The 12,895-nt window shown below is 32.0% G+C and overlaps 1 protein-coding gene across 2 annotated transcripts; it reads right to left on the bottom strand.

Annotated features, from left to right (window-relative positions):
- Window positions 1–2,953: 2,953 nt before the first annotated feature.
- LOC131595671 (transcription factor SRM1) lies at window positions 2,954–9,110 on the bottom strand. Of its 2 annotated transcripts, XM_058868096.1 has the most exons (4): window positions 8,985–9,082; window positions 8,110–8,161; window positions 6,652–7,398; window positions 2,954–3,840 (listed from the first exon to the last, which is right to left on the bottom strand). In XM_058868096.1, exons 3-4 carry the CDS (start codon window positions 7,038–7,040, stop codon window positions 3,336–3,338), a joined length of 894 nt encoding a protein of 297 aa, XP_058724079.1. In that variant the 5' UTR covers window positions 7,041–7,398; window positions 8,110–8,161; window positions 8,985–9,082; the 3' UTR covers window positions 2,954–3,335. The 2 variants fall into 2 exon arrangements, with proteins under 2 accessions (XP_058724079.1, XP_058724080.1); XM_058868097.1 differs by lacking the exon at window positions 8,110–8,161 and having other exon boundaries at window positions 8,985–9,110.
- Window positions 9,111–12,895: the final 3,785 nt, after the last annotated feature.

Here is a 12,895-nt window from a genome sequence, read left to right as displayed (position 1 = left end):
ACCTCATCAAGCGGAACCGTCTCACGGTGATCAGCATAACAGTCATATCTGACGTCCTCGACAGTCATGCGGTCAAGTCCGTGCCTGTAAGGATCCGACACCTGGTACCCTCTGAGGGGGCTGAATGCAATGGCACGCGGCATGAGCTCAATGTGGGTAGGCACCTCTCCCCAACCAATAATGTCTGGGAAGTGTTGTAGTATCCAAGTCTAAAAAAAACACGGTTATTTTATTGTACTATTACAAATATATAATATGTAAAAAGGTATAAGATTGTTACCACCAAAAGGGTACAACTGCCTGCCACTGTCCTTGCCTTTCACACGCATCCCTCTCTGAGTTTGTAGTAGATTTACGCCAGTACAGCCGCTCCCCAGTCGTACTCTCGGATAGGTACTGTATCTGATAAATACGTTGAGCTCGTGTCCACAAAGAGCTAATCTATGTGTATATCCGCCTCTACCCCATCATCAAAAGTCTCATGTGCCGCACTCAGCGCCTCATCATATCTCCGCTGCAAGAAGGAAAACCTCACGTGCCCACCCGTAGGTCCTCTCCACCTCATCAAGCGCGTCAGCAGGATCATCCCCCAGCTCCGCAATCAGCATCTCCATCGCTTCCTCCTTCGTCAACCTACCGTGATCAAGGAGGATATCCCTGATAGGTAGATGCAGGAGGCATGCCACATTATCAAGTGTGATGGTAATCTTACCGTGAGTAAGATGAAATGAGGAAGTCTCCAGATGCCATATCTCCGCAAATGCCATCAGCATCCCGTTATATATCGTCACTTAGCCGACCTGACAGAGGTCCCTCCGGCTAGAAGCTAATAGTACATCCTGGAACCACGGTTGGTTGTAGAACCTCTAGGGATCCCTCTCCTGAAATTTTTACAAAATAAAAACGATTATTAAAATAAGCAAAGTCAGAAACTGAAGAAAATAAATTAATAAGTAATTACAAAAGAAAACTTACATCTCCCTCCCAGATACGCCTGCATACCCAGTCAACAGGGATGCGTCTATAGGGCCCCCCGGGTACCAAACAGGCTCTGGCACCGGCTGGTCCTCGTGCAACTCCGGAGGTGGCACTGAAGTAGAAGTATAAGAACTTCCCCGACGACGTCTGCGGGGGGTGGTATCTGTGAGGAACTCTCAGCATCAACATCACCTCGAGGCCTCCGTGGTGTTCTGTAGTAGTAGTAGATGGGGAAGGAAAGTCAAGTGGAGCGGATGGAGAAGGCCTGCTGGAGCGGTTGTATCAGATGGAGAAGGCCTGACTGGAGCGAGTGTATTAGATGCATTTGCTGCAACAGCAGCTCCATCAGTGATCTTTGATACTACACGCACCCGTTTACGCCGCACGAATGCATGCTGTGTAGTCCTCCTTTGTATATCCCTATCTGGACCGTTGGTCATAATGTCTGCATTATAATACAAATAACCTCGAGTTAGATACTGTGTATTTATAAATAAACAAGAAAAGAAAAACAAAAAATTACTCTTCGGTAGATGCATCAAACAACACCTACATTGTCTCTAAACTATATTTCTAAACCTATCCAATCATTTGTACACCTAAATATTGAATTCTAACTTGATTTTACAAATACTCTAAAATAACTCGAAAAATCGAAAACTTACCGATTAAATAGAGTTTTGAACTTGATGGAATGTGTTGATACTTGATAGTGACAATGTCGGCCGAACTCGGGAGAAAGAAATGCACTATTGGGGAAGTTTGATATTTGGGTTTGAGAGTTTGAGTGTTTGAAATGTGAAGAATGAGGGAGGGGAAGGGTCTGACGCGAGTTATAACATCAAATGCTTCCGTAGATGCATCTACGGAAACTTCCGTATGTGCATCTATGGAACAAATCAACATTAAACAAAAAAGGGTGCTTCCGAAGATACATCTACGAAAGCTGGAGAACATTTTTGCCAATTCGGTGTGCGAGAGATGTATGAGGTGGGCTAAGAAATTCTCTTTGTATATCCATTAAATTGTCCCTTAATTTGCTAATGATTAAAAAATAATTAGGTACCCTTCTATTTCCTATGTCTTTGTAACTATTGTTTATTTCGACAATAGTCCAAAATCATTATAAACTAGTAAAAAATCTGTGCGTATGTACGCGTTTTTTTCATAGATATAAATTATTGTTAATAAAAATATTTTTATCAATAATACGTCTTTCCAATTATAAAAATATTTTTAAAAGTAGATTTTTTTCCATTTATAAAATATTTGTATCAACAATATAATTTTTTTCTGTTTATAAAAATATTTATGTCAACAACACAATTTTTACTGTGTATAAAAATATTTATTTATTAGAATAGAGTATTGGATTGGAGAAATAGACTAAATTTAATTATAAAAAATATATTCAATATACATGATTCATAAAAATGAAAACAATGTTTATTAAAATTTTATTGCCTTTGACTTACTATTTGTCCAGTGATTTATTTATTTTTTATATTAATAAATACAAATATTTTATTCAATTTTTTGTATGTATCAATTAAAAATGTTTATTTTATTTATTTATCAATGACAACTATATTTCATTTTTATTTTATATTTATAAAATGACCAATATTTTTTCAACATTATAAGAAAATATTTTATTTTATTTGATAAAAAAATTATATAATTAAAATCACAACCCATAACACTTTTGGCATAGTAGATGGACCACTTATCAAAATCATCCACATTTGTATATCCTTAAAATTGTCCCTCTTAATTTGTTTATGATTAAAAAATAATTAGGTACCCTTCCATTTATCTATCTTTGTAACTATTATTTCCTTCAACAATAGTTCAAAATCATTATAAATAGGTGAAGGGTCAAATCCCAAACATTAATTTAAATTTGGAATTAGTTTCATTCATATGCAAAAACCAAAACCACTAATTAAATAGTTACTCAAATTCACCAAAAACATACTCAAATTTAAGTAAACACAACAACTTATTTAATACTAAAACCAGGATTATGCAACAATAATTTACACTTTCTAAAAATCCACAAAACCTTCTTCCTCAACAATGTTTAACAAAATAGCAATTCAAATGTCTACAAAAACAACTTTACTCCTATGTCACAAAGCTGTCACATTTCATGGCAACAACCTATACTGAAACATACATTCAATTTCTTCCTGCTATGGTTTATTTTTGAAATGACTGAATAAGAATAAAATTCATGCATGCATGCTAGTAAATAAAAAAAAGCAATTTTGTCTAGCAAAAATAAAAATTACATCAACTTCAGAAGCCAATCTAGTCTTCTAACTTTTTTGTACATTAAGGTTTCTAAAAGCACTTCACCTGTGAGGACCAGAAGTATGGGGCATAGGGTATGTCATAGGGACCATGTTCATAGGTGCACCGGGTACAACAGTACCGGGAACTGGTGCTCGAATACCGTATGCCATATGAGGAGATCCGGAAAGATTCACCGGGGTGCCAACAGCAGATACTAAAGGTCCTCCTATAGGTTGTCCGATGGAAGGGGCAGCGTATATTCCAGCACCTGGTATACCGGCTGTGGATGGAACGGCTTGTTTGACTGATTTGTTTGCTGGATTTCCAGAGGAACCGTTTGTTTGACCGGTGATTGGTCCTTGAGGTGTTGAGACGTCTCCGTTGTTGACGCTTGTAATATCATGAATGCTCGATCGCCTTCTGTCTTTGTTCATTGAGTTCAATCGGATGAAGTATTTTTGCGCATGGCTTGCTACTTGTGTTGGCGTTCGGGTTACCACAAAGTTTCTTGATATACTTCGCCAGTCGCCTTTTCCGTACTTGTCAAGGCCCAGAAGAAATAACCTGTTAAACCAATTTAAAATTTTGAAACAGAAAAATGAGCTATTTCCTTAGAAACATTAGCAATAAAATTGCAAAATACAAACATTGCTGCAATCACTGATACTCAGATTCTATAATGAAAATCGTTAAACATGAAATCAAGAGTATTATGTAAACTAAAGAAACATGAAATCAAGAGTAAACAAAATCAAGTAAGACCTCAACATAATACATTTGTACTAGGAACCAAATATACACTAAGAAATTAACTTGATAGAAGGAGAAATCTTCTTACAATCAGAGGACACTTTCGACTGTTACTGTCTATAAAAGAAGTTGCATAAAACAAAAAACAACAATGGAATCGAACTACACTTTTCAGAACATGATAATGGAAATTAAGAAAAGTAAATGATAAACCGCGGCCAGTAAAAAACCTGTTTCCTTACTCAGACTAAATAACCATTCAACAACATCCACGCTTACCTCACGCCAGTCCTGACTTTTTAAATAACAGCCTCACTGATAAGTTAGTTAATCGAGAAGGTAGTGAAGAACTTAAATTAGTTAGAAGGAATAAGGGCTTATTTAAAATTATATAATCGCATAAGCACTTGTGAGACTGTTTGGAAGAGCTTTGAAAACAACTAATGGCATGTCCATGAGTTGTTTTCAGCTGATTTCCATCTAAGGTGATAACTATGTAAACAGCTTACAGCTATATGAAAACAGATTGAGTTTATTTTATAGTAATAGTAATAGCTTGTATTGTATATAAACACTTATATGATAAGCTTTTATGTTATAAGCAATTAAGTTGTTTATCCAAACAGAACCTAAATCAAACACGTTGTCTATAAATAAGAGGGGAGCTTTAGAGAGTGGTCTCACTACATCATTATTCTGTTCTTATATTCTAACAAATATGTTTAAGTATCTTAATTTATCGCTTAGAATTAGTTTTTCAGGATTTGTTTCCCTATTTAATCAGGACTAAGAATCTAGTTAGTACAAATAAGAATTAGTCTTCCAAAAGTAAAATCTAACATATTATTCACAGATATAATTTTATTAGTCTGAGTATTCCTTTTCCCGATCTCTAGAAACACAGTAATTTCGACACTCGATTTTTGTTCAACAAAACAAAAATGAGTTAATCAACAGTTGAAGGGAGAAGAACCATTAGGTAATTCTTTAGAGTCTGGAAAACAACTGTTAACTGAATATTGTAGAAGCATGTCAACAAAAGGCGGTGCTTGAATGTGTCCGAGAAATCCGCAAAAAAGATTGTGAAAACGGAGGAAAAGACAGATCTGCCAATAGCATAGAGACAAGTAGAATGTATTGTCGGGGGACATGTGATGGTGGATAAGAGATGGAAAAGTGAGGCGGAAATGGCTCTTTTTTCCGAGCAGCAAAAGACACGTTTAAAGGAGCTGCGTGAGTAGTGGCATCGACATAGTGATGGTGTCGAAAATGGAATAAACATATAAAGAAAGATCAGTAATTTAAATGCTTAGTAAGATTTGTGAGCGAGTCCAAGTTCTCACAAAAGACCTGGATATTCAGTTCAGAGATTGATTCATACAACAAATAGAACTTTCTTTTCATCACCTAAGACAATTCTTATCACTCAGACAAGCGTCCAAGTTGTGTTGTGCTACAGTGTTACAGCGCCGTTATTCGACAACACTTGCCACCAATATAGTCAAGATCAAGTCTTGGATCGTAAGATCTTACGTGCTAAGGTTGCCTACGAGTGCTACGATCAGAGAAAGATTGTTTTCATTGCTGGCGTGGTCAAGATCGAGCTTTTTGAAACAAGATTGTAAAAACAAAAAAATGTGTTGGGGCTTTTTTTTGTGCTTGCAATATAATTTTCCTGTTTTCGTGTGTGTGTGTATCTATGAAATTGTCATTTTTCTCCTCGGTAGGATTTTATGTGCCGTGCTAACAATCCGAGTTTTACAAGCCGACCTATCCTACATAAGATCTCGTGCTTGACTACATTGCTTGCTACTAATAAACAAATCACAGGACAATAGCGATTTGATAAATATTTGCTATAATATAGAAGCTATTTGACAACACTGCATCCAATTAGGATAAGTGTACCTCGCAGGAAATAAGAGTCAAATAACATAAACCAGTGCAGAAGAAAAAGTAACTAAGTTCAAGTGGAAGATTCTCAAAATCATAGCACAAGTAGTTTGCCACATAGATGCCATTTCAAAGATTATGAAATGAAGATTAAAATAACTAAACTCTGTCACTCTAACAGCATTTTCAGTAACGCGACCATAGGATGCTAAAAGAGCAATGAATCATCTATCTAAAAAGCTATCAGAATATTAAATAATTTCCTCCCCTCCACTTTCTCATTCTTGATTTATCAAAAAAAAAAATGTGGTTGTTGCACAGTCCGCATCAGACTACAATTGCAGTGTGTTTTAAGTTTTTGGAAACTGTACAATGTAAGCACACAACAACTGAAATGTAATAGGCACAATGATCTCGTCTGACAACAACGGCCTAGAAGGACTTCCGAACGGTAATGAATTGAAGATAGTTGTTAATTAATACAAATAAATCGCAAACAGGTGAAATTTACAGAGAGCATGCAAAAGAAATTTTTAAGGTTCCCAATTAAACTGTGACTTTGAATACACCAAAATGTTCAGATTTCATATGATAAGAAATTAAGTCAACAATTAATTACAACTAACCTCAAAACTATACATTTAAATGTAATTAAGTTGAAAAGAAAGAATTAAAATTAAAAAAAAATTTAGTCTATAGTAGCATAAGGGTTTAAGCAAAAGAAAAACTTGCCTGTGTTCTTCCTCAGTCCAAGCAATACCCTTTCGCCGTTCTTGATCCGATCTTGAAGCCTTAGTTCCATGGTTAGACTCGTTGTTATTGTGACCACTATGGCCACCCTTCTTTCCCCCAACTCCTTCATCGCTAGCATGACTTGTTGATCCCTCAGAAGAAGAATTATACGAGGGTATTGGAACACAACCAGCTTCAATTTGGCCAATATCATCAACCAAGAGCTCATAATGCTGTGTAATTTCTTCCATAGTCTTCCCTGGTACATCCGCCGCAATCTTTTCCCATCGATCTGAAGCGTCCTCGGGATACGTTACCAAAGCATTTTCAAATGCTTTATCTTGCTCCCAACTCCACTCAGAGCTACTATCCACATCTTCCATAGTCATAGCCTCGTTGAAGAAGAGAAAAGGTTTCAAATTTCAAGTTTCTACCTAATAGCTCTAAATCTAGGTTAAGCACGTCTTAAATACCACACGAAAACACGAACTCCGTCGTTTGATTTATGGGAGAATTCTGGATCTAGGTTGTTTCTTTGATGGTTACTGCCAACAGTATTAACTTTGATGGTATGCAAAACTGTGGGAGAAGATTTGTTGTACTATAAGGTTCAGAGTAAACTGAAATCTCTGAGGCGAACAGACTTCAACACCAATGAAAATCGAGAAACTTCTGAGGTATATGAAAATTTTCAAAGATGGGTTTGCTTCAGAAATCAATAAAGGTGGACACTTGTGAATTCCTGACCTACGGATGAATGAAAAGGCAATAAAGTTTCAGTTAGAGCATGAGAAATATCCAGAATCTGACAAAAATAATAAAATCATAGATTCAATAGTTGATGACACTTTAAGGGAAGTGAAAAATTTTAGAAATTATTGTTTGTGTGAAGTTCACTGTCGATGAAATGGTTATTACTTAGCTATGATAATCATCTAATACAATAAGAAAGAGACATTTCAGTAACAAACAAACAAGGAAAAACCAATATGATTATAATGGATAAAGAGAGCGTTCAAATTTCTATTTTATTTTCACATTCAATAAAAACACAAACTTTAGTTTACCATAGTTGTACTGATAGGAACAGTTTTCACAGTTCAGGCCCACAAAACTTTCACTCACAAGAGTAACTACTCTAAACCTCATTTTCACTCGAGGTTGGGAACCAGACTCTGATACCATGTTAAGAAATGTGGTGGGGCCTAACTCAAATTCTATAATGGTTGCACTAAGAATCCGTGATTTTGATGAAGTTATAAAGTGTAACTTTTGTCAAAATCACGGTGTACATTGTGATTCTGCAAATTTACCGTCAATTCAAACATGCACAAAAAATACAGCAATTCAAACCCTAAGGAGAAAAGGTAAAAAAAAAATGAAGTGATTAAGAAATAATCCTAATCTCAAAACAGTTTTATCGAAGTTTAATCCAACAAACAAGTCAAGAAAACTAACCTCTACAAAAATGCAATGAATCTACTTCTCAAACTTAAATTTCATTCAGCATCTGTAAGAAAATTGTGTTATTAGAGATGAGATTAATTAGCAATAATCTCTACTTAATAGGATGGAAAAAACACATCAAACAGATGAAAAGTTAGTAAATAACATTGGATGCAAAATGTCACAGGAACTGTCAAGTTTCTGACACATCAACCAACCATCAAATGAAAAAAAAAAAAAAAAAACTTCTTTCATTCCACCTAACATATTACATTCACATTCAAGTAAAACCTAAGTCTGAGAGTGAGTGTGACAGTAAAATAGAATTTCACCCACCAACATTTTATTTCAATTTCAAAAATAAAACCACAAAATATTTCTGAAAATCCATTTGGGAAAACCTAATTTGATTCTACCCTAATTAAAAATCCAAACTTTAGAGTAAAACAAGATAAATTAAGGTTTAAGAAAATTAAAAAACCCTAAATGAGTTAAAGGGGTAAAATTGAACACAAAAAAATCATAAATGACATTGATGTGTTATCCTGAAAACCCACAAAGAGGTGCAGATGGGTCAATTTGGTCCCATCTCAACAACAGCTTTGCTACAAATAGGACAAGTTGGGTTGAAAAAGCCACAACCCAAGTTGCAAAAACCACAGGAATCTACAGCAACCCATTAATATCTGACAGATAAATACAACATCAAGAGAGAGAAATTCAGGAATAAACCAAAAGCAAATTTTAGACTGAGACAGACACAGAAAAAGAAATAACCAAAAAGATTGAATTTTTATCATGTATTAGTACCATGGATCCTAAGATTATTTAGAACTAATCAAAAAGATTGAATTTTTATCAGGTTTATGAAATGGTTAAGTCATCACCTTTATCATTGTTCTTCTTGCTTCAATGGGTTGTGAGGATATAGCATAAACACAAAAGAGTCAAATGAAAGTTGTGTGTTTTGTGATTATATACACTGGACTGTTCTACTGACATGTCTCTCTCTTTTTTCTGTCTTGTTTTGATGTTATTAATGTATTTGTTTAAATCTATATTTCTAAATCTTTATGAGATATTTTCAAATTAGATAATATTTTTTAGGATTTAATGGATATGTAAGGAAAGTGTTTTACATAGTCATCCAATAAAAATTTATCACATCATTAAAAAAAATTTAAAATAAAAAATTATTTACTTAAATACATCATTAATTAACAATGTAAAGTTATTTTACAGCTACAGGGCATCACCGTTTTTCTCTATTTTCTATTAAAATTTATCAATTATTTTAATATTACTTTATTAATATTTTGAATTCATTGTATGTTGTCATCGGTCACAAAGTCAAAGAATTCATATAAAAAATGTGATGCCCCTTGATTGTTTTGTAAGAATTTAAAAAAAATGTCTTTCTTTTTTTTATGTATTATTGTTATGTAAGAAAACAATCTACCTCTATAACTCTTTTTAAAATTATTTTTTTTAAGTGTCAAAATTTAGTTAATTTCTATAAGATTAAACAAATTTGAGTTTGATTTTTATAAATAATTTAATCATTGTTATCTCACAATTAAAAAAAAAAGTTTACTTTTAGTCTTCATCAAGACTTTTTTTATTAGTATATACTATTCTATTTTAAAAAAGAATATACTCCCTTTACAAACAAATAGATGCGTATTTTTGAAAAATTATTTAAAGTCAACTTTTTAGTATTTTTTTCACCTCTATATTTTTTTAGGGGACTCTGACGTATTTTTTTTGTTTCTAGAATTCGGAGATGTATCTCTAAGGATACCACATTTTGTTTTTTAAAGGTGTTTTGGGAACACACCAAATTTATTTTTTTTGTGAAAAAAAATGTTTTTAGAAATGCATTTTTGAAATATTCCAATATTTGTTCTTGAGATTTTTCGTAGATTCCTTTTCAGAATAACCTAATATTTAATAAAAAAAATTAAAATCAAAATGAATCAATTATATTAATTATATATTTTATTTAATTATTTAATTATTATTTTTTGAAATATAAATTACTTTAATTTTATAATTTAAAAACATTACATAAATAAATAAATTAATAATTAACAGAATAAATACGAACCGCAACTAAAAAAGTTTGATTGAATCATAATGCATTAATTGCAAATATTAGATACGATAAAAAATTTGAATACCAAAATTAATTTAGTATAATCATTAAATACCAAAATTGGTTTGCATTTTAATTTTAAATAAGTTTCAAATTTACTGAATTAAATTCTAAATGAATTGATCTTTTATTAAAATTAATCATTTAAATTTTTAAAATTCATATTAAAAATAATTATCATATTTAATTGTGAATTATTATTATTATTGTAATCAATCGTCATATAACCATAGTTATGAATAAAACAATACTCTAACTATTCACATCAAATAGATAAATTATTATTAAAGAATCATTATAATTTTTTTACTATTCACTTAAATCAAATAAATAAATTTCTATTAAACCATAATTAAAACAAATTGATACCAATTTAAATTAAAGTAATTGATTGAAATTAAACATAATTCAAATCATAACTTACTAATTTTAATCCAACTAATAAATAATCATTAATCAAAATTGAAACAAAAATCAAGTATAAAAAAATCATAATAATTTATCATGTCATTAATTTGCAATTAACATATTAAAATCAAAATGAACATTAATGAAAATTTTAGGAAATTTTATCAAAATAAAATAAATTAAAATAAAAAATATGAGAAAAATTTTTATTTAATAAATAATATAACCATTGTATTTGAATTTTAAAAAAATACTATTGAATTAAAATTATATATATTTTATTATATATCTTAATTGATACAATTAATTATACATTTAAAATAATTGATACACCTTAATTTTAATTTTTTAATAAATATTAAATTATTTCGAAAATACATCTCTGAAGAATATTTTAAAATTTTTAGAGGTTTTTTTCACGTGAAAAAAAAAACTCTTTTTATACTAAATTTTAGCCTCTGAAATATTTTATGACATAACCTTTAGTTATCGTTGTTTGTCTGGATGTTTGATGAAAACCCATTTTCTAATTAATATTTTTAGATGTTGATCGTAGAATTGCAAAGTTAATAATTAAATAATAAAATAAATTATGATTAAATTAATTCATAAAAGTTAAATATGTTTTATTCTTTAATATTACTTAAAAAAGATATTTAAGAATTTAGTAAACATTTGAAGAAGAAGAAGATAAGAGAATAGACAATCTAGTCTCCAGAAAACATAAAGAGGTTTGTCTTTATTAGATTCCAGGGTTAGAACTATAAATTGTGCATCACTGCATCCTATTGATTGAGGAAGGAAACATTGAATTGCATGAGAAGGTTGGGATTCGTAAAGACTGTCTTCTATCTTTATCATTGAGGTAGGTTCATGTGCACTATCTTCTCTGTTCAGTCGCTTTTGTTATTCAATGATGTGTTTATGATGGAGTGATGTTAGATGTTTATAGACTTAATGACATGTGTGGTTAATTTTGGTTGGCCATTTCAATTTTAAGGCTTAACATGTTTCATATTTTTAGGTTAGTTGTATGTATATATTTTGTATTTTTAAGTGTTTTGGCAATGGTTATATACCTTATTTTAGAAGATGAGTTTATTTACAATGGTATTCTTCACCATGGGTTTCTTTGTCAAAGACTATAATCCAAGGTAACAAGGGGTAAAATTTATGCGTATATGAGGGAATAGAAACTAATATGTGGGCTTACTTTGAGGTATGTGGTATCATGAAGGAAATGGACCTTAAATTTGATGATTTTTTTTGTTAACCTATGATGGGTGTATAGTAATTAGATGATCACATTAGGTCATTTAGGATGACAAAAACGCTATCAACTTGTTTCAACACTAGGCCATTTTGATTTTTTTTTTGGTTGCGTTATTACATAATTGCATGTGCAAATTATGTGTCAGTTGTTAACTCTAATTTATAAAGAAGATCTTGAGCTAAAAAGAATATTCAGACTCTTGAGAAGATATCAATTTGCAAATCAACTACTAGGAACCTATATTCCTGCTTTTTTTTTGTTTGAAGACCTTGGACAGAATCAACAAAGACAAGAAGAAACCATGACTGAAACTAATATTATTGGCATTGTTGATGATTCGGTAAGAAACATTAGAGATTATGTTGTATTTCCCCCCTAATGCATGAACATTAAGGCCAGAGATCATTGTGGCCCAGTTTGAGCTTAGACTAATGATTTTCTAAATGCTTCAAGCTATTGGTCAATATTTGGGCGCTGCCACTAATGAGCCACACTTACATTTGAGGCAACTTCTGGAGGTTGACAGTAATTTCAAGATCCTTGGATTTACTGATGATGCTTTTAGGTTGAGACTACTTCCATATTCTCTAAGGAATATAGCTAAATGTTTGCTCAGTTCTTTGGAATTAAATTCCATATTCTCATGGAAAGTCTTAGTTGAAATTTTTTTAACCAAATATTTTCCTCCTGCTAAGAAATATAAGATGAGAAACAAGATCACCTCTGTAGCAACCTGCCTAAAAATTATACTTAGAGAGTCGCCACCTATTCTGAAGGGCGAATAGGAAACCCTACACAGATAAGAGATTGAGGGTAAGTTATTATAATCAGGCTGAGGGAAGGTATGAGGCACCCTCAGCCCTTTCCTAAAGGCTAACAATCAAAGATTAGGGTTGCATGGCAGAAAATTAGGGAGAAATGTGGCAAACAGAATTTTAAGACATGATTGAGATTTTGAAGAG

This window comes from Vicia villosa, linkage group LG4 (assembly GCF_029867415.1).
Source record: "Vicia villosa cultivar HV-30 ecotype Madison, WI linkage group LG4, Vvil1.0, whole genome shotgun sequence".
Taxonomy (NCBI): domain Eukaryota; kingdom Viridiplantae; phylum Streptophyta; class Magnoliopsida; order Fabales; family Fabaceae; genus Vicia; species Vicia villosa.
Note: the sequence above shows the minus strand (reverse complement) of the source record. Positions and strands in the feature narration are given on the sequence as shown.

Coding starts and splice junctions, on each gene's coding strand:
- LOC131595671 (XM_058868097.1), bottom strand. CDS start 7,040: ATGACTATGGAAGATGTGGATAGTAGCTCTGAGTGGAGTTGGGAGCAA. Junction 3,841..6,651: donor TGGACTGAGGAAGAACACAG/GCAAGTTTTTCT, acceptor TTGGTTTAACAG/GTTATTTCTTCTGGGCCTTG.